Source organism: Pseudophryne corroboree, chromosome 10 (genome assembly GCF_028390025.1).
Source record: "Pseudophryne corroboree isolate aPseCor3 chromosome 10, aPseCor3.hap2, whole genome shotgun sequence".
In the NCBI taxonomy this organism is placed as follows: domain Eukaryota; kingdom Metazoa; phylum Chordata; class Amphibia; order Anura; family Myobatrachidae; genus Pseudophryne; species Pseudophryne corroboree.
In genome coordinates, this window is record NC_086453.1 from 123,602,392 (window position 1) to 123,623,543 (window position 21,152).

Sequence of the window (21,152 nt, forward strand, 5' to 3'; positions counted from 1 at the left end):
CTATGCTGAACCAGTTCTGTTTTATAAGCTTGAAGTTCTCTTCCAGTATACCTAAACGTGTCATCATACATTTCTGTGATATTGTCTAACAAATTTGCGAGCGCAGATATGTATTTATAATTCAACACTCCTCTGGCGGTGCGAGTGATGTCTAACGCAAGTAGAAACTGAATCCCGGTGGATTCATGGATCATGTCAGAGGCCGGATGCTCTGTTCTTTCTATCAGGTGCCGTTTAACTACGTGCTCGTAATGAGTGTGAGTATAAGGAGCTTGGGCACCACGGTGTATATCTTTCATTTTGGCATGTGATACAGTCATTACCTCAGGCAGTACTTTTCCAATATAACACAATCCTTCAGAGTTTGGGGCAAGCCACTTATACGCCTTCCTCCCGCATATGAAATATGCATCATCGGGGAGAACATATGGGACGGAGTAGGACATAACCATATTACACATCTTCCATGTGAAATCTCCTAACCCTAATTCTCCCATCTGTCTAGTACACGTATCAGCTTGTACGATATGTGCACAGTATCCTGGTGATACCTCTCCAACTCTCGTAATCCTACTTCCTAGGGTATACCTATATCGGAAATATTTTCCACTACCAGCTATGTGGCGTATAAGTTCTGTATCTGTCGGCATTCTATCTGCTCTATATGAAAAGGTCATGGTTTGGTTACTCCATGACACTTCCCAATTTCCCGGCTTTCGGGGATTGGAAATGTTAAAACATATTAGGGATCTATCCACATGATATTGGTGGAGCTTCAAACTAGGAGGACTGGAGATATTAAACCTCCTGTCCACCGGCCTCCCACCACTTAGCTCAAGTACCTCCCCTACCGTTAAAGGAAATGGTACTAGGCCTGATTTGCTATGACCTTGAGGTACTTGAGAGCATACCCAACAATCTGTTTGATTTAACACACTACCCACTAAGGAGTGATAGTCACTCAAGGGATGCCGGTCCATGTGGATATTAAAACTGGATTGGCATTTCTTGATGCACCCATCCTCAACTACATTGTCACAGAGCCTACAGATACAGTTTTCTTCAGCTAACAATCCTTCACAATTTTTACAAATAACATGGCTGCTAGATCGTTTCCGGTACTCGCCTTTGCTTGGTGATTGTGTTGCTATTGGAAATTTACACCTCCGTCTCAGTCATCAGAACCTTTCTGGATCCTTTCTCGACCTCACTGGTACTCTCGCCGGAACAGACTGCTCTGGTCAACATCATGGTCAACAGGAAAATCCATATCACAGTCTCTTGGGGCAAGTCCATCTTTCAGGATGAGAAAAGAAGAAATTTGCAATGGGGGTACAAAAAAAAACAGTTTGAGGGGGAGAGAAACTTGTTACGATAATTAGTTCTCTAGTCTTGTCGTTCTTCTTGTTCTGCTGTCATCTCAAAGGTGCTGTCTCTCAGTCTTCCAAACGAACATTCCAGTGATGCAATATTCTTTCCAAATCAGCGATCTCTCTGTAAGGAGCATAAATCTTGCATTACCATTTGTCTAACTGATGGGTGACATACCATCTTTAAAACATGAAAACATGAGTGAGAAGAGAGAAAACAAAAAAAACAAAAGAGAGAGAACAATTCATAAAAATATATATTACATAAACCAACAATAAACAACAACAGGGAAAAAAAACATTTTCTTTCAAACATTTTAAAACATTGTCAGATCATCAGGCTGTCATATCTACATGTCCAATGGTTTCCTTGCGTAGTCCCTCCCACCAGCACCTCTATACTCCACCCTTTGTATCTGGCCAGGATACATTGATGCGGATAGGTCATGCTGGGGTTTGGTAGACTTCTGCAAAGACCAAGTAGATATGCAATGTTTGAGTCCTATCAATAGTCGTCAGAGATGGGGAGAGAAAAAGAAACATTTCACAGATACATTTACAACGTTTCACCCGGTCATTCCTGTGTTTTCAGAGAATGACCTCCCAATTTATTAACTGTTACCTCAGGCTTACCATCAGTCCTAATGATCACCTTTCCTGACTACATATTATGGGTGTGGCTCAAAATTCTTCCTATATGATCCCTGTTTATAATTTGGTGTGTCATAACCCTGCTCATATCTTTGTCTAGGGGGTTTATGTGAATTTGGTCTACTTCTTGGTCTACAATCTCTTGCAAAATGACCTTCCTTCTGGCAGTTATAACACCTTGTCACCTTTGACTTAACCACAGGGATCTGAGGCTTCTTTGTTTCCCCTTGCTTGATGCTGGTTTGCTCATGCCCAACAGCAGAGTCCCTTAATGCAGTTACTGATTTATCTCTCCAGTATGGATTGGTGATCTGTATCCTTGCTCTCAACACTTCCTTTAAACCATCCATTAGCACAGATACTGCTACTTCTCTGTGCGGTGCACTTGTTTCGATGTTTTCTATACCCGTATACCTAGTCATGTCCTGCAATGCCCGGTGGAAATAATTAGAAGTACTTTCCCCTTTGTTTTGTCTTATGGAGAAGATTTTGTTCCACTCGACAATGGCTGGGAAATATACTTCTAACTGTCGGTTGATCTGCTTAATACATTCCTGATTGTGTTCCTCCGTACAAGGTACCTCCGTGTCTAATTTACAATCAGCAATAAATTTCGCAGGGTCAACACTGGAGGGCAAACATGCCCTCAGCACTGTCCGCCACTCTTTGTTGGTGGGTTCTGTGGAGTTTCCTAGTTCTTTAACAAACCTTTGACATGTTACTAGATTTTTCCTGGGATCAGGAAATTCAGACATAATTGATCTCAATTCCATCCGGGACCAGGGACAGCGCATTGCACTGTCCTTGACGGGAAGGATTCCCTGATCGTCAGTCTTCCCATCGGGGACTGTGATCACCCTGACAGGACTAAACTCAATTACATCACCTTGTTTTGGTCTTACAATATGGGGTACATTTGTTTGTGCGTGATATAAAACATTGTACGTACCTGTGGACACGACCTCACCTGACCCTCCGTTAGGGGGTTTGATTATTGCCTTTACCGATTTGGTCGCGTCCACCTGGATGTCTTGTGTGATGGCTGCTGGAAGAGGTGCCGACATCGGGCTGGGCTCTCTTTCTTGTTTGTATTCCTGAGGGAAGTTTAACATGGGGTGCAACTTGCATAGGTTAATAGTTGTACATTTAACAGTATTACAATTATCATTGTTATGTTTATTACACTTATTCTTATCATCTATACTACAGTTGCTAAGAGCGTTTTTATTGTTCAACATTGTGCCTTTCTCCGCAACCATAATTCTCTCCATTGCCATGTCTCTCCTCCCAAGATAAGAGTCAGATATGTTAGTTAACTCTCTTTGTAATTCACTTTCCTGTTGCCATAACTGTAAACAATCATAATGTTTGATTCGTCTCTTTGTTGATTTAATGAGACATATCCTTCTCCTTAGATTTTGTAACACATCTGGGCTAAAGCTGCCTACTCTTGGGAACTTCTCCCCGTCATATACAGTCATTCTCTCCCATTCATCACATAAAACTTCTGTGTGTGAGCCATATTTTTCACACATTACGTACCTTGCCGTCCCGATTGGTCGGTTTATAGAATCAACCCGAACCGAGGTTGATCGCCCCCTTCCTGAACAACTGGCCCCCATAATTTGCAGGTGTTGCTTGCAGCGAACCCTTACAAAAAACCAAAATATTCAAAGATAGGTTGACGGTGGTGGTTTACCGAGTACCCCACTCACTCGCCCACGCCGGCCAATACGCCCACACACTGATATAGTGCTGGCGTACTCGACCCAGGGCCCCTATGAACCTTTGTTTACTGGAACATGTGAGTGTGATCCGCAGAGCATTAACCCTTTCCAGTAACTGTGGGGTTGTTGGATAATTCCTGAGTGACCAGCGAACTTCCCTTTTAAAAATAAAAAATTACACAAATCACGTTAGAATGTACAAATAGCGTTTATGACCCTTTTTGTACACAAATGGTACTAGGTCAGGTTACTAACTAATGCACACAACTACGTGCGGTACAATCGTTCAGTACATAAGCAACTAATCTTATGTACGGAGCGACCAGTGGAATCGACATTCAGCAGCTGTGAATTCCTTCAGCCTGAGCTTTATGGCCTATATGGGTTCCGCTCCAACCCTTCTTGGTGTTGGGCTACTTGACTCTATAGCGGACTTCCTTGTCTGCTGTACCTGGACCTCCTGGTCTGTTATGCAACCTCCTGGTCTGTTACAGTATGACCTCCTGGTCAGCTACACTCTAATGCTCTTTATATGTTTAACAAGGGATGCCTCCCTAGCCACCGTGCATGTCACTTACACGTATGTAATTTCACGAGAACTCGATGATTTCTGTGGTTCAATCCCCAAAATTGTAAAACTTATATAATTGCAAACACTCACTCACCACATGTACACTTTTGTTTCTATTTCTATTTCTGCGCAGAAATTTCTTTCCTTTAGACCAGATGTGTTGTAAATTGGAGAAGGATCTATTAGCTTAAATTTCGGACACTGAAATAGATTTGCGCTATTTATCGCGTTGCCACCTTTTCGCCTGTTACAATGACACTTATCGTGTGATTTGAGTTACGTGGGCGTACCCAGACGCTCCGTTGCGTAATATATGCTGCGTGCGTCAGCCTTTGAGTTGCGTGCGCGAGTCTCAGCCTTTTGTTAGAGACACATGTACGCAATGCAGATATCCACCGTAACACAACTAACACGTTTATCAATGTAGATGATCCTTGATCATCTACCGAGCACCACACCAATCTCTCCTTGTATCTTTAGGTAGAGCTGCGTGCGTGCTTTGCAATTTATCCCTTAATGTATTACTTTTACACTTTAACTATGAACTAGCGACAAATCTCTCTTAGCACGTTTATCAATTATAAAATGGCAAACAGGAGAGTGATATATGAAAATACACGAATAAAAAGAAATGCAGATATGCGTGTGTGCGTACGCAAGATAGAAATAAACAGTTTTAAAAGACACTAGCGTGTTGTTCTTACCTCCGGTTCCGGATTCCCTCAGCACCCTTTACTAAGCGAAGCAGACGCTTATCCAGACAGCACTGCGAGGAATATGATCTCCCGCCCTTTGCTGATGGATAATGTCTGCTGGAATTACCTAGCAGAGATATGTGAAGGACGGACGAGCCGCCAATTGATAAAGCTAAATATTTATCTTACTTAAAACCCTTTAAGAGGTCTAAGAACACAGTACGCTATTTACGTATGGTATACCGTAAGGGCACGCACGTTGCGTAACAATCGCTTAGCCGCAGTCGAGACGCTCGAGCGCCACGTTCGCTTACGGCCAAGGGATCACAGGCAGGCACGCTATAGGCTGCCGACTAGATAAAGCCAAATATTTATCCTATTTAACACACTATACAGAGGTTAAGAAACACTGTACGCAACCGGCGCACGAGGTACCGTAAGGGTACGCTCTTAGCGTAGCGGACGCTGTATCGGGAGCGAGCCGCTCGAGCGACACAAACGCTCGCGAGAATACGCTGTTGGTATCGGGCACACTATAGGTGAGCGACTACCGTAATGCTACGCTATCAGCGTAGCGGACGCTCGAGACCACGAGGAGATCACGAGCGGCGCAGACGCTCACAAGATAACAATCAGTAGGCCTTGAATGTAACACACAGAAATGATATTCTTATACTGTAAACCCTTTTGTAGTGATAAGGTGAAAATGCAACACAGTGTAAGCGGGTTTACACTAAAGCTGTTTGAGCGATAGAGACGCTCCTATTACCCACTGCAATAAACACACAATACCGGTCTAAGGGTCTAACGCCTTTTAAGGAAATGAATGAACGTTCAAGAAGAATAATACAATACAAGTCATACACTACCAATATAACATAGACTACCTAACCAGATAACTACACATGAAATACAATATCAGTACAATAACTATATAAGAGAAACGAGAGAGAAAGAGAAGAGAGAGAGAGAGATATGGCTCAGAATAACAAGAAAGACAATATGATTGCGGAGAAAACTTACGCACAAAGGAACGATCGCATGCGCCTCTGGATATCCAGCTCCCGATTATCAGCAGTGAGAACCGTTGAAGAGTGAGAGCTGGATATGATCGGCTTGTCTATTTATGCCCCACACACAATACAATTCAATGGTCCCTACAATCTCATTGTTCATTGGACACAGGAATTCGTCTTCGCACTAAAACAAAAGGTCATAGGTTGATTCATACAGGTGGGCTGTGACTACTTCCAACTGCTCAGGTGGGTGGGAAACTAGGTTTCCCGCCGCATGGATAAGTAAGTGCAAATAATAGTAAATGGACATAAACTTCTTATGTCCATAACTATTCGCACGAGCGATTAATCCGCTTCAAACTAACACCGGAATATTGCTAATTAAATACTCTTCCGATGGATACTAAACACCACTGTATAATCCTTGTCTGACCCCCTGTATCAGAAAAAGAGGGATCTCTCTGTCCACGAACATGCTACATTAACTAAACTTTCAGAATCTATCAAAGGGACCATGATCTACAAAATACATTATATGGTTAAAATATGTAACGATTGAGTCGCACGCTACGCACACATAAACTCTACCGTAAATGCACATCCCGTGCACCTGCGGGTGCACGTAACAGCGGGTATGCGCACGCACGGGAGAGCGTACGCATGCGCAGAGCGGACATGTATGAGGTGCAAATATGGTAGTGTGCATAGTGATATTTTTCTGACTTTGACAAAAGCCACCTCCGTACTTTTTTAACCAGATTTTCAAAAATAAAATGTGAATATAATTTTAATTATAACTTATCAAGTAATGATGTTAAGTAAGTCTAACTTATTTGAGTTAAAATGATTTTTTATTATTCATTTTCCTTGTTCCCATAGTTGTCACAGCCGTGTTATAACTGAAGCTTGCTGCAAGGTTAACCCAAAAGTTTGTTCAGTAGCCAGCAATAATACTAGAAACAGAACAAACCTTCCCTACACTGATAAAGGTTTAATTATCAGCACAGCCATAGTGTGCCTTCTTCTAAATCCTCACCCACAGACTACATGGCCTCAGAGCACATTTTAAAAATAAATACAATGAATATAAAAAAATATAAGTTGATTCAGATTCTTTTTTTTTTTTATTCTTGACTCCTTCGATTTGATCCAGTCAAGGGGATAAAAATCCCCAGCAGAATCAAACATTTGTGAAATTAACTAATTTCTCATTCTCATTTCTTCAGATAACAGTATTTAATTAATATTAATATTTTATCTCAAAAGAACACAGGAAGCAAAATTGCTTTGACCAAGTTAATGCACATGAAGCAAGTCATCAAGAAGTAACAGTTGGGTATAGATCTTTAGGGTCATATTCTTTATCGGGGGACATATGCTCTTATTCCTCTTTGCAATCCCGGACCTCCTTCGCAAAAGAATCAATGGGGATCCAGGAACTAGCGCCATCTGGTTCTCACAAGCAAACTTTGAAAACTTTCAGTTATCGGCGTTTACTGAAAAAACAGATGGCTCAGCTGGGCCCATAATAATGAATGGGCACATTACACAAAACATGCAGAAACTAGCTTTTACAGGGGTTACATACTATCTACAAGGTGGCAGGATGCTGGCTGTCAAAACCTGACAGTGGCATCCCATCCATCAGAATGCCGACAGCAGGGCGAATGCTAAAAGTCCTCTTGCGGGCTTGCTACGATCGCCACGCTGTTGGCTCGGTGGCTCGCTGCGCTCGTCAAAGGTTCTATTCTCACTCTATTGCTGTTTTGGACACATACGAGTGGTAATACCCCCTGTGCGCTGGCATTCCGGCTGTTGGTATTGACGGCTGTTAGGATTCCGGCATCAGTATCTTGATCGCCGGGATCCCGACAGCTTCGCCACTGTGTGATGCTTTTGCACCCTTGCGGGAGGGTAGGGCCAGACATGCGGGGCGGACTAGCCCTGTGCTGGGCGTCCCCCCACATGTCTGAGTAAGTGATCGTAGATGCGCTAAATTTATCACGTCTATGATCAGATCTGAATTACCCCCCCAAGTTTGTTGAACTCTGAACACACCTGAACTTTGGGGATCTGAGTAGAACAGAGTCCTGGCTCAGATCACTTTTGGAGATCAGAGTGGACTGAGTCCTGAATTGGGTCTTCCCCTTAGTTTGGAACACAGGTTTGAAAACCAACTGGAGTTTTTGATTGCATGTAAGTCCCTCCCTTATGATTTCAGGTGCCATTTCATTCAGGGGAGTGTATGGTGAGGTGGGCAACATTGACTGGAAATGAATGTTATCGATGTTAATATACTATAGGAACAAAAACAGGTCCAAGTTACATGATTTTGTTATATAATTCTAGCTGTTTTTAATGATTTTTTTATCACTGTTTAAGAAAATCACATACAAAACACTTGATGGTGGTTTTGCCAAAATCAAAACACGACAATGATTTAGTACCAGTACCAAAACACGGGTCTGCAAACATCTCTAATTAAAAGCATTAGTTTCCATCCGCACATCAAGTATGTTCTTTAACTACCACTTGCAATGCTAGTAAAAATATTATTTTTGACACCAGTGGGCAAAGAATAAAAACCTGATACAAAAATAGCCATTGACTTTATTACGTCTTGTTAAAGCCACTACCTGTGTTAATATTACTATATTAACCCTTCCAGTTTAATTTTGCATATGTTTAGTATTACCATGTACTGTATAAGCACAGTTTCACATTTTAAATAATTCTAATAGATTTTAAAGCCTAGCAGCCCTTAAACGAGAACACAGTTGGGTACCTTCACTCTGTTGCTGTCTTGCCCACTGAGCCATGACCTTATCTTTGTTTTGCCTTAAACAAAGCGTGGTGTAAAACGCAGAAATTTTTTTAACATAGCAGTCACAAATGTTCCGGATCTCCCTCTCAATTCTTCATCTTACCATGCAGACATTTTAGCTCAAGTAGCAGCTAGAGTGAGAAAAGGTCATGGATACCTTTCCCAGCCATCAAAGTGAGGAAGTGGGTGAAAGAACGAGCAGTTTAATGAAGAGTTGTGGTGTCACAAGAAGGAGAACAAGATATATTCGCCCTGTAGATAAGAGACTTGTTTCTTCCTTTGTCTGTAATGTGCCACTTTCTGTCTTCCCTGATGTCCATTTCTATAAACTCTTGTTTTTCTCTTTCACTTCCATTCATTTATGGGTTTTTCTATTATTGCTGAGTAAACTGCGAGAACTACTGTATTGATAGAACTAGGAAATAAATGTATTACTTCAATCAATCCTTCCCACGGTAGCCCTTCAATAGCAGAACATGGAATATAAGATTACAGTATATTTCCCTGTTTTATCGATTGTTTTGGAACTTTTTTTAAAGTACTGTAGGTAGCATTGCAAAAAATTTTATTATCTCTAGTTTATATTGCACTACAAGGATTCCATAGCACGAATGTGGTGGATGGAACGTACAGGAAAATTACATACTGTAGTACGTGGGTGTGACAGGACAAATACAGACAAGGTCACATCTTTAAATAAACATAATTATAATCCACAAATTACTTAATTGTGTAGAGACCAGAGGGGGAGAGGACCCTGTTCATAATACATTTTAGAGGGGCTATGGGTGGGCACAAAGAGTGAGACAGGAGAAAAGTTAGGATTGCAGAGGGTTAAGATTTACTGTAGAAGGAGGGGTGGAAGGGTGAAGAAAGGCTTTGTAAAAACATGCACTCTGGCTATGTGTCTGATAGAATGTGGGAAGGCATTGCAGAAGACTGGAGAAGCACAGTAGAAATCCAGGCTAGACATGTAGAGAAGGAGTGAATTGGGAATTTGAAGGTGAGACAAGTTTGGATTTGTTTTTTAGTGCGAGAGGAAGCCAGTGGAGCAATTGGCAGAAAAGGGCAGCAGAGGAGGAAAGGTGAGAGAGAAATATATGGCTGGAGAGGGTAAGTCGAGAGATAGATTGCAGTAATCAAGTTTGCAATCTATGAGAAGATTTTAGTGGCCTGCAAAAAAATGACCTGTTAAACAAGATTGGGAGAAGGACTGATTATGGGGAGCAGATAGAAAAGGCAAAGTTGAAGATGACATCTGGACAATGGACTTTAGGAGCACAGGAAATGGAGGCTTTCTCAATGGAAAGGGAGAGGGGAAAGGTTTTAGAATTGTTCAGTATTAGGTAGCAGTGGGACGTCAAAGAAGAGATGTCTGCAGATTATATAGCAGAGGACAAGAGGGGAAGAGAGGTTAATTTTGTGTTTCATTTGGGAAAAGTTGATGTTGGATGCTATAAGAGCTCAAGAGTTCATTGAGCTCAAGAGAGATAATAAGAGGGGGCAAGGACAGAGGGGGATGCTGTCAGGAAAGGATAAAAGAGGGGAGGTGGAGGTAGGTGTGAAGACAAAGAGGAGCAGATGGACCAATGGGAAGTAAACCATGAGAATGTAGTCTCATGGAGGTCAAGAGAGTGGAATATTTGCCAATGGGCAACTTCTCCACTGGCTCACTTCTCCACTCTTTTCACTGCTTAGTACATCTCCCCCTTAACCTCTTAACCTGTTGACCAAACACTTGCTGCCATATGTCACTGGAAAGTCTCAGACCACAATTTATCATGTAATAAATTTATTAAAACAACAATAATACAAAAACTCTCGAGAGTTGAATAATACTTAGACATACATAAAGGCCTTTATACAGGCCTTCTAAAAACAGTGTTGCAAGATAATGTCAATAAAAAACTTAATTGTATCGACTATAAAAGTAAAAAGGAGTATATTCCAAAATCATGCTGTAATGTTATTAATAGTGGGATCCAGTATACTCCTAGAGTTCAGTTGCAACAGTAATACTCAGTATATGTAATCCTGCATGGTATATGCACTCACCACTGCTGGTGGACTGTGCCAATCTTGTGTAAAGCAATGAGAGCTCAGTCTATTGAAGCCGGACCTCTCTCTGTGAATGTCAAACCGCTGTCTTAGATCATGGTGGGCAGGGGTAACAGGTATGGATAATAATCACAAAGCGTTGGAGTACGGCTACCGGCTGGTGAGATGTTTGTGCTAGAAGAGGGAATCCCAGTGTGCCCAAACATCTGTGCCTATTAGCGGTAAAGTGTGCTGGGAATATTCCCAATTGCTCATATTGTGACTAGTCACAGCATAGGCAATATTCCTCAAATGAAAAGCTTGTATTGCCACACATAGAATGGTTCTCTCATCGGTGTATGTATTTGGAAGTACACTCTGGTAAAGGTCACGTTTCTTAAATGTGTTTCCTAAATGCGTTTCGACATAAAAATGGTAGACACATACAGTAAAAGGTCAACACACTTTTTTTTTTGGGGGGGGGGGGGTGTAATTTTGTATGTTTTATCATCACAATCAGTAAAAATCTTGTACCCTCGCAGACTCGCTTTGCTAGCCATGCTTCGGGCAAGGTTGCTATTCCTAATCGCATTTCACGTAGATAGTAAATCAAGCAGAAGTTGGGAAAACATGTAAAACTTCTAAAAAAAAAAACCTTATGTTGACCATTTGTGTGACGAAATTTCGAACCTTTGGACCTTTTGTACCTGTTGACCTTAATGCATGTTTACCTTTCATCCGATGACCCCTTGTACCTGCTGACCTAATGCATGTCGACCATATGGTGTCCACCATTGTCTGTTGACCTAGACACTGTCCACTTATCATCCGATAGCAATAATAACACACCCAACCTGTACACACAAACAGCAGCATGAAGGATTTACAGTTTTGTATTAACTATGAATATCTGCTAAATTCTAGTAATGTTAAATTTCTGCCACATAAAATCTCTCTCTCACAAGTAATTAGTTTACAAATAAATTAAATATATTAAATATATGTTTATTTCTCCACCAGTAGACAACTGAAATGTTACCAGCAATAATTAGCATATAATACTATTTTTAATTGGAAGTTTATCTAATTTTTCTAGCCTTACCCACAGCTGAATAAACAGTATGGTTTCAAATATATATTAGCAAACACTTTTAGGAGTTCTACAGTATCACAATGTGTTATGCTACATTGTAGGCGTGAAGGCAGAAGGCATTGGTGGGTTATTAACAGAATGTACAGTATAAGCTCACATATTCTAGTGGAAATGCTGTTTCTTAAATAGATGGGAAATAAACAGGCAGTCCACATTTCTTATTGTTCGCCAAATTAATATTAAAATAATTAGCAATTTATTTTCTACTGTCTTCTAATTAAAATATATTAATATGTGTTTATTCCTAACCTATCTACAGATGTGCCTTCATATACTACGGCTCTAGTCGCTGCAAATAAACCCTTTTCTGCGTCTCAGCTCCTTGCAACACAGTGTCTCTCACTCAAAATATGTGTGTTTTTCGCATATATAAAACAACTGGGAATGACAAAAGTACATCTCTAGCTTGCGCTGATCAATTCGATATTTGACATTTGTATATCTGTATGTGGATCTAAATCTGTCCAAGCGCTACGATGCAGTGGCCTTTGGTTTTTCTTACGCCAAGTTCCCTTGTGCATCATCTGGGACTTTGTATTTGTTTAAAACTAATTCCTGTGCATATAAAGTTGCAGCCCTGTGTCTCTGGTATACTTTGAGTGGAGTGTCGCTGTGTCTGCACAGTGAATCACCAGTGAAGCGTCGGCATTCACAATTCGATCACTTCCCAGAAGGATGCAATTCAGTGAGTGACAGGCAGTGGGCATTTAGAGGCGGTGACGCGGCCTTGGGAAGGAGTGCCGGGCTGTCTATGCAGGGGGCTACCACTAATTGCCAATTTTGGTGATGAGATTGCAATTGAATTGTTATCGCATCACTGGACGGCTCTTAACATGCCGAGCTGCCTTGCCCTGTGCTGGGTGGCAACCAGCACGCAATTGTAAGCAGTAGCAGATTTGCTTTTTTAACAAGCTGAATGAGGGACTGTATGTACTGTTCCTGTGATGTGGAAACCTGAGGTAGCTCTCTCAGGCACTTTGGAGGCAGTCAATGAGAAAAAATATATTTAATTTTTTTTTTTATGTACTGTACAGTAGAATCCTAAATCAGTGGTACTTTGCTTGTTGGTCAGCTCTAATAATGCTTAAAATGTACAATATTCATTCTTTCAAGTGCACACAATTCATATATAAAGTATATTGGATAAAACTGATGTCAATTCCATGTTTGGCAGCAGAATGACTTGGAGCTCCTCTAGGAAGGAGCCATCCAGAACCACTAATGGATAGTGGCCAATTTTATGCATTAAACTAGATGACAAGTACTGTGTACAGTATGTGCAGTCTCAAGCATCTTTTGTAGCATGCAGGAACTTGCATATTTATATCAAGCTACAAGATGCATTGTAGGATCCGATCAATAATGTTTTAGGTAGTTTTAGAGCAACGTTGCTTAAGCACCTCATACAAAGGCTATCGACCATTATGCTCAGTTTGTACATGTCACTACTCTAGGTTGAAGGTCTTTGTATTTTAGTCCAACACTGAGCTCTGCATTCATTTGTGAATACAATATATCTATATGGTTTGATGTATGCATAAAATATAGTCCAACTTGAAACTGACTGATTCTAGGTTTAATGGATTTTAAATATAACTAACCTGCTCTTAAGTCAAATTAGCATATTAAAATATACAGTTTATTTTAAGTTCAGTTCAAATGTTAAAAAATGTGGTATGGTTGCATTTTACTAAGTATGTTTTCAAATACTCTGCAGCTGAATAGATTTGCTTTAACTCCTGCATATATTGTGTTTATTCTACAGCCATATGACAGACCCCATTATATTTGTCAAGCAGTGCTGTAAAGGATTCTGCATCGATATCCTCAAACGCCTCGCAAAAACCATTGGATTTACTTATGATCTTTACCTTGTGACCAACGGCAAGCACGGGAAAAAGATCGAGGGAGTATGGAATGGGATGATCGGAGAGGTATGTCATATCTGTGCAGTATAATAACTTAGTGATTATGTTCTCTACAATTAAATTTGCTTGGTTTTATTTTCTTCTTCTTATTCTCTTTATTATTATTATTATTATTATTATTATTATTATTATCTTTAGTCCATATGCTAAAATTATTAATTTTAAACTAGTTTTCATATCTTTTGTTTTAGGCAGGGTAACAACAATCTTTAACTCTAATGACTACACAGATGAAAAGAGTTGTCGTTAAATTTGATCATCAATTTATTCATAGCAAACTATAAAAGACCATAGCTTGTACGGGGGTACTGAGAAAGCCAGCAGATCAGACCACCTCTCTGAGGCCCTACAATCCCATATCTGAAACGGTGGTAGCAAATGGTTTCTGTGTACTCATTAATTATGGTGGCCAATTCTGGGATCGGGATGGGAGGGATCCTGGGATTTTGGCCAAAAATTGGTTGGGGTTCAATCCAGAGTATTTTGGGATTAGCCATTTAGTTTTTCAATGCAGCATTGAATGTCCCCAGGAGGCTCAGGTGCTGCCCGGCTCCCCCTGCTCAGCTGCGCCTGCCCCCGGCTGTGTGCAGCGTACCATGATGCCCAGCAGCAACTGAGACCACCCTCCCTCCCGTTCAGATGATGGTGAGTTGTGTGGGCTGGGCGGGGAGGGACATTGAAAACAAACCAATCCCAGGTATCCCAGGAAAACTGATATTGATCATTTTTCAATCCCAATTCTCGGGATTGAAAAAATGGCCCGGGATTGGCCTCCCTATCCCTGATATAATAATCTATGAGAGTGACCCACCCAACAAAAGAGGTGGATTCTAATGGCACCACTGTTGCGTCTTTGCACAAAGCAGCTATGTGGAATTATGCAAAAGCCACCAGAGGCATCTTAAGTATAAAGTCGCCCACTGCAGGTATCTGTTATCTGCTGCGTCTTAAGATGCAGCATCATGTCATCTGCATGAACATCAGACATCTGAAGTAAGCCTCAGATTATTCAGGATGTCCGACAAAATCACGATGCCAACACGTTTTTTGAACTCTCCTCAATAAACATCTGAGATTTACGTAAATCTCCGAGTCAGGCCCTAAATTAGCCAATGCCTATGTGAGGAGGAGAATATACAGTCAGCACCTGTAATTTTTCAAACACAGCCAGTAACATGGCAGTTAGTGGCTGATTGGCTGGCACTTTCTCTCTCTCTCCGCGCTATCAGTCTGCAAGGCTTAGTACATATCCCCCATGTCTTACAGAAAAGAGAAATTATATTTCTCTAACGTCCTAGTGGATGCTGGGGACTCCGAAAGGACCATGGGGAATAGCGGCTCCGCAGGAGACTGGGCACAAAAGTAAAAAGCTTTAGGACTACCTGGTGTGCACTGGCTCCTCCCCCTATGACCCTCCTCCAAGCCTCAGTTAGATTTTTGTGCCCGAACGAGACGGGTGCAGGCTAAGGGGCTCTCCTGAGCTGCTTAGTGGAAAAGTTTAAAGTAGGTTTTTTATTTTCAGTGAGACCTGCTGGCAACAGGCTCACTGCATCGAGGGACTAAGGGGAGAGAAGCGAACTCACCTGCGTGCAGAGTGGATTGGGCTTCTTAGGCTACTGGACATTAGCTCCAGAGGGACAATCACAGGCCCAGCCATGGATGGGTCCCGGAGCCGCGCCGCCGGCCCCCTTACAGAGCCAGAAGACTGAAGAGGTCCGGAAAATCGGCGGCAGAAGACGTCCTGTCTTCTATAAGGTAGCGCACAGCACCGCAGCTGTGCGCCATTGCTCTCATGCACACTTCACACTCCGGTCACTGAGGGTGCAGGGCGCTGGGGGGGCGCCCTGAGACGCAATAAAACACCTTTTTGTTGGCAAAAAATACATCACATATAGCTCCTGGGCTATATGGATGCATTTAACCCCTGCCAAATTTCCATAGAAAAGCGGGAGAAAGGCCGCCGAGAAGGGGGCGGAGCCTATCTCCTCAGCACACTGGCGCCATTTTTCCTCACAGCTCCGTTGGAGGAAGGCTCCCTGACTCTCCCCTGCAGTCCTGCACTACAGAAACAGGGTAAAACAAAGAGAGGGGGGCACTAAATTGGCATAGAAATATATACAGCAGCTATATTAGGGAAAAACACTTATATAAGGTTATCCCTGTATATATATATAGCGCTCTGGTGTGTGCTGGCAAACTCTCCCTCTGTCTCCCCAAAGGGCTAGTGGGGTCCTGTCCTCTATCAGAGCATTCCCTGTGTGTGTGCTGTGTGTCGGTACGCTGTGTCGACATGTATGAGGAGGAAAATGGTGTTGAGGCGGAGCAATTGCCTGTGTTAGTGATGTCACCCCCTAGGGAGTCGACACCTGACTGGATGGTCTTATGGAAAGATTTACGTGATAGTGTCAGCACTTTACAAAAGACTGTTGACGACATGAGACAGCCGGCAAATCAGTTAATACCTGTACAGGCGTCTCAAACACCGTCAGGGGCTATAAAGCGCCCGTTACCTCAGGTCGATACAGACACAGACACGGACTCTGACTCCAGTGTCGACGGTGAGGAAACAAACGTATTTTCCAGTAGGGCCACACGTTACATGATCACGGCAATGAAGGAGGTTTTGAACATTTCTGATACTACAAGTACCACAAAAAAGGGTATTATGTGGGGTGTGAAAAAACTACCCGTAGTTTTTCCCGAATCAGATGAATTGAATGAGGTGTGTGATGAAGCGTGGGTTTCCCCCGATAAGAGACTGCTAATTTCTAAAAAATTATTGGCATTATACCCTTTCCCGCCAGAGGTTAGGGCGCGTTGGGAAACACCCCCTAGAGTGGATAAGGCGCTCACACGCTTATCAAAACAAGTGGCGTTACTGTCTCCTGATACGGCCGCCCTAAAGGAACCAGCTGATAGAAAGCTGGAAAATATCCTTAAGAGTATATACACACATACTGGTATTATACTACGACCAGCAATCGCCTCAGCCTGGATGTGCAGTGCTGGGGTGGCTTGGTCGGATTCCCTGACTGAAAATATTGATACCCTGGACAGGGACAATATATTATTGACTATAGAGCATTTAAAGGATGCATTCCTATATATGCGAGATGCACAGAGAGACATTTGCACTCTGGCATCAAGAGTAAGTGCGATGTCCATTTCTGCCAGAAGAGGATTATGGACGCGACAGTGGTCAGGGGATGCGGATTCCAAACGGCATATGGAAGTATTGCCGTATAAAGGGGAGGAGTTATTTGGGGGCGGTCTATCGGACCTGGTGGCCACGGCAACGGCTGGGAAATCCACCTTTTTACCCCAAGTCACCTCGCAGCAGAAAAAGATACCGTCTTTTCAGGCTCAGTCCTTTCGTCCCCATAAGGGCAAGCGGGCAAAAGGCCACTCATATCTGCCCCGGGGCAGAGGAAGGGGAAAAAGACTGCAACAGACAGCATCTTCCCACGAACAGAAGTCCTCCCCCGATTCTGCCAAGTCCTCAGCATGACGCTGGGGCCTTACAAGCGGACTCAGGCACGGTGGGGGCCCGTCTCAAGATTTTCAGCGCGCAGTGGGCTCACTCGCAAGTGGACCCCTGGATCCTGCAGGTAGTATCTCAGGGGTACAAATTGGAATTCGAGACGTCTCCCCCTCGCCGGTTCCTGAAGTCTGCTTTACCAACGTCTACCCCCGACAGGGAGGCGGTATTGGAAGCCATTCACAAGCTGTATTCCCAGCAAGTGATAATCAAGGTACCCCTCCTACTACAGGGAAAGGGGTATTACTCCACGCTGTTTGTGGTACCGAAGCCGGACGGCTCGGTGAGACCCATTTTAAATCTGAAAGCCTTGAACACTTACATAAAAAGGTTCAAGTTCAAGATGGAGTCACTCAGAGCAGTGATAGCGAACCTGGAAGAAGGGGACTACATGGTGTCTCTGGACATCAAGGATGCTTACCTCCATGTCCCAATTTGCCCTTCTCACCAAGGGTACCTCAGGTTTGTGGTACAGAACTGTCACTATCAGTTTCAGACGCTGCCGTTTGGATTGTCCACGGCACCCCGGGTCTTTACCAAGGTAATGGCCGAAATGATGATTCTTCTTCGAAGAAAAGGCGTCTTAATTATCCCTTATTTGAACGATCTCCTGATAAGGGCAAGGTCCAGAGAACAGTTAGAGGTCGGAGTAGCACTATCTCAAATAGTACTACGACAGCACGGATGGATTCTAAATATTCCAAAATCGCAGCTGATTCCGACGACACGTCTGCTGTTCCTAGGGATGATTCTGGACACAGTACAGAAAAAGGTGTTTCTCCCGGAAGAGAAAGCCAAGGAGTTATCCGACCTAGTCAGGAAGCTCCTAAGACCAGGCCAGGTGTCAGTGCATCAGTGCACAAGGGTCCTGGGAAAGATGGTGGCTTCTTACGAAGCGATTCCATTCGGCAGATTCCACGCATGAACTTTTCTGTTGGATCTGCTAGACAAATGGTCCGGATCGCATCTTCAAATGCATCAGCGGATAACCCTGTCTCCAAGGACAAGGGTGTCTCTCCTGTGGTGGTTACAGAGTGCTCATCTCCTAGAGGGCCGCAGATTCGGCATTCAGGATTGGGTCCTGGTGACCACGGATGCCAGCCTGAGAGGCTGGGGAGCAGTCACACAGGGAAAAAATTTCCAGGGCTTGTGGTCAAGCATGGAAACGTCACTTCACATAAATATCCTGGAACTAAGGGCCATTTACAATGCCCTAAGTCAGGCAAGGCCTCTGCTTCAGGGTCAGCCAGTATTGATCCAGTCGGACAACATCACGGCAGTCGCCCACGTAAACAGACAGGGCGGCACAAGAAGCAGGAGGGCAATGACGGAAGTGGCAAGGATTCTTCGCTGGGCGGAAAATCATGTGATAGCACTGTCAGCAGTGTTTATTCCGGGAGTGGACAACTGGGAAGCAGACTTCCTCAGCAGACACGATCTCCACCCGGGGGAGTGGGGACTTCACCCAGAAGTCTTCCACATGATTGTAAACCGTTGGGAAAAACCAAAGGTGGACATGATGGCGTCTCGCCTCAACAAAAAACTGGACAGATATTGCTCCAGGTCAAGGGACCCTCAGGCAATAGCTGTGGACGCTCTGGTAACACCGTGGGTGTACCGGTCAGTGTATGTGTTCCCTCCTCTTCCTCTCATACCAAAAGTACTGAGAATCATAAGAAGGAGAGGAGTAAAGACTATACTCGTGGCTCCGGATTGGCCAAGAAGGACTTGGTACCCGGAAATTCAAGAGATGCTCACGGAAGAACCGTGGCCTCTACCTCTAAGACAGGACCTGCTCCAGCAGGGACCATGTCTGTTCCAAGACTTACCGCGGCTGCGTTTGACGGCATGGCGGTTGAACGCCGGATCCTGAAGGAAAAAGGCATTCCGGATGAAGTCATCCCTACCCTGATCAAAGCCAGGAAGGATGTAACCGTACAACATTATCACCGTATTTGGCGTAAATATGTTGCGTGGTGCGAGGCCAGGAAGGCCCCTACAGAGGAATTTAAACTGGGTCGATTCCTGCATTTCCTGCAAACAGGACTGTCTATGGGCCTCAAATTAGGGTCCATTAAGGTTCAAATTTCGGCCCTGTCGATATTCTTCCAAAAAGAACTAGCTTCTGTTCCTGAAGTTCAGACGTTTGTCAAGGGAGTACTGCATATACAGCCTCCTTTTGTGCCTCCAGTGGCACCTTGGGATCTCAATGTAGTTTTGGGATTCCTAAAATCACATTGGTTTGAACCACTCACCACTGTGGACTTGAAATATCTCACATGGAAAGTGGTGATGCTGTTAGCCCTGGCTTCAGCCAGGCGTGTATCAGAATTGGCGGCTTTATCCTATAAAAGCCTACCTAATTTTTCATACAGACAGGGCAGAATTGAGGACTCGTCCTCAATTTCTACCTAAGGTGGTTTCAGCATTTCACTTAAACCAACCTATTGTGGTGCCTGCGGCTACTAGGGACTTGGAGGATTCCAAGTTGCTGGACGTAGTCAGGGCCCTGAAAATATATGTTTCCAGGACGGCTGGAGTCAGAAAATCTGACTCGCTGTTTATCCTGTATGCACCCAACAAGCTGGGTGCTCCTGCTTCTAAGCAGACGATTGCTCGTTGGATTTGTAGTACAATTCAGCTTGCACATTCTGTGGCAGGCCTGCCACAGCCAAAATCTGTAAAAGCCCATTCCACAAGGAAAGTGGGCTCATCTTGGGCGGCTGCCCGAGGGGTCTCGGCTTTACAACTTTGCCGAGCAGCTACTTGGTCAGGGGCAAACACGTTTGCTAAATTCTACAAATTTGATACCCTGGCTGAGGAGGACCTGGAGTTCTCTCATTCGGTGCTGCAGAGTCATCCGCACTCTCCCGCCCGTTTGGGAGCTTTGGTATAATCCCCATGGTCCTTTCGGAGTCCCCAGCATCCACTAGGACGTTAGAGAAAATAAGAATTTACTTACCGATAATTCTATTTCTCATAGTCCGTAGTGGATGCTGGGCGCCCATCCCAAGTGCGGATTGTCTGCATTACTTGTACATAGTTATTGTTACAAAAATCGGGTTTTTGTTGTTGCGAGCCATCTTTTCAGAGGCTCCTTCTGTTATCATACTGTTAACTGGGTTCAGATCACAAGTTGTACGGTGTGATTGGTGTGGCTGGTATGAGTCTTACCCGGGATTCAAGATCCTTCCTTATTGTGTACGCTCGTCCGGGCACAGTATCTTAACTGAGGCTTGGAGGAGGGTCATAGGGGGAGAAGCCAGTGCACACCAGGTAGTCCTAAAGCTTTTTACTTTTGTGCCCAGTCTCCTGCGGAGCCGCTATTCCCCATGGTCCTTTCGGAGTCCCCAGCATCCACTACGGACTATGAGAAATAGAATTATCGGTAAGTAAATTCTTATTATATATTGTACCTTATAAATTTCCCATTAATGTTTTTTCATATAATCCAGGCCACAAATATTTTCAGGCTCAGAGATCTCAAAGCTATAACTTGAAGGTACATAAAATAAAAATACAAATACTTCTACAATATCATTTGCATCTATAGCAATAAACTATAAATGTTTCAATATGTTTAAGTTTTTTTTGCATAGAGTAAAGTACCTGTAGTAGTAATTGGTTTCAGCAGATGTGCTC

At 43.3% G+C, this 21,152-nt stretch overlaps 1 protein-coding gene across 5 annotated transcripts in view; it reads left to right on the forward strand.

Moving 5' to 3' along the window:
- The window catches only part of GRIN2D (glutamate ionotropic receptor NMDA type subunit 2D), a 1,339,090-nt gene that overhangs the window by 880,270 nt on the left and 437,668 nt on the right, over positions 1-21,152 (forward strand). For 4 of the 5 annotated variants that reach the window (XM_063942779.1, XM_063942780.1, XM_063942778.1 and 1 more), the window contains 2 exons: positions 9,886-9,939; positions 13,810-13,978. In XM_063942779.1, the coding sequence (XP_063798849.1) occupies positions 9,886-9,939; positions 13,810-13,978 (223 nt within the window). The remainder of the gene's footprint in view (positions 1-9,885; positions 9,940-13,809; positions 13,979-21,152) is intronic. The other variant, XM_063942781.1, reaches the window with a different exon arrangement.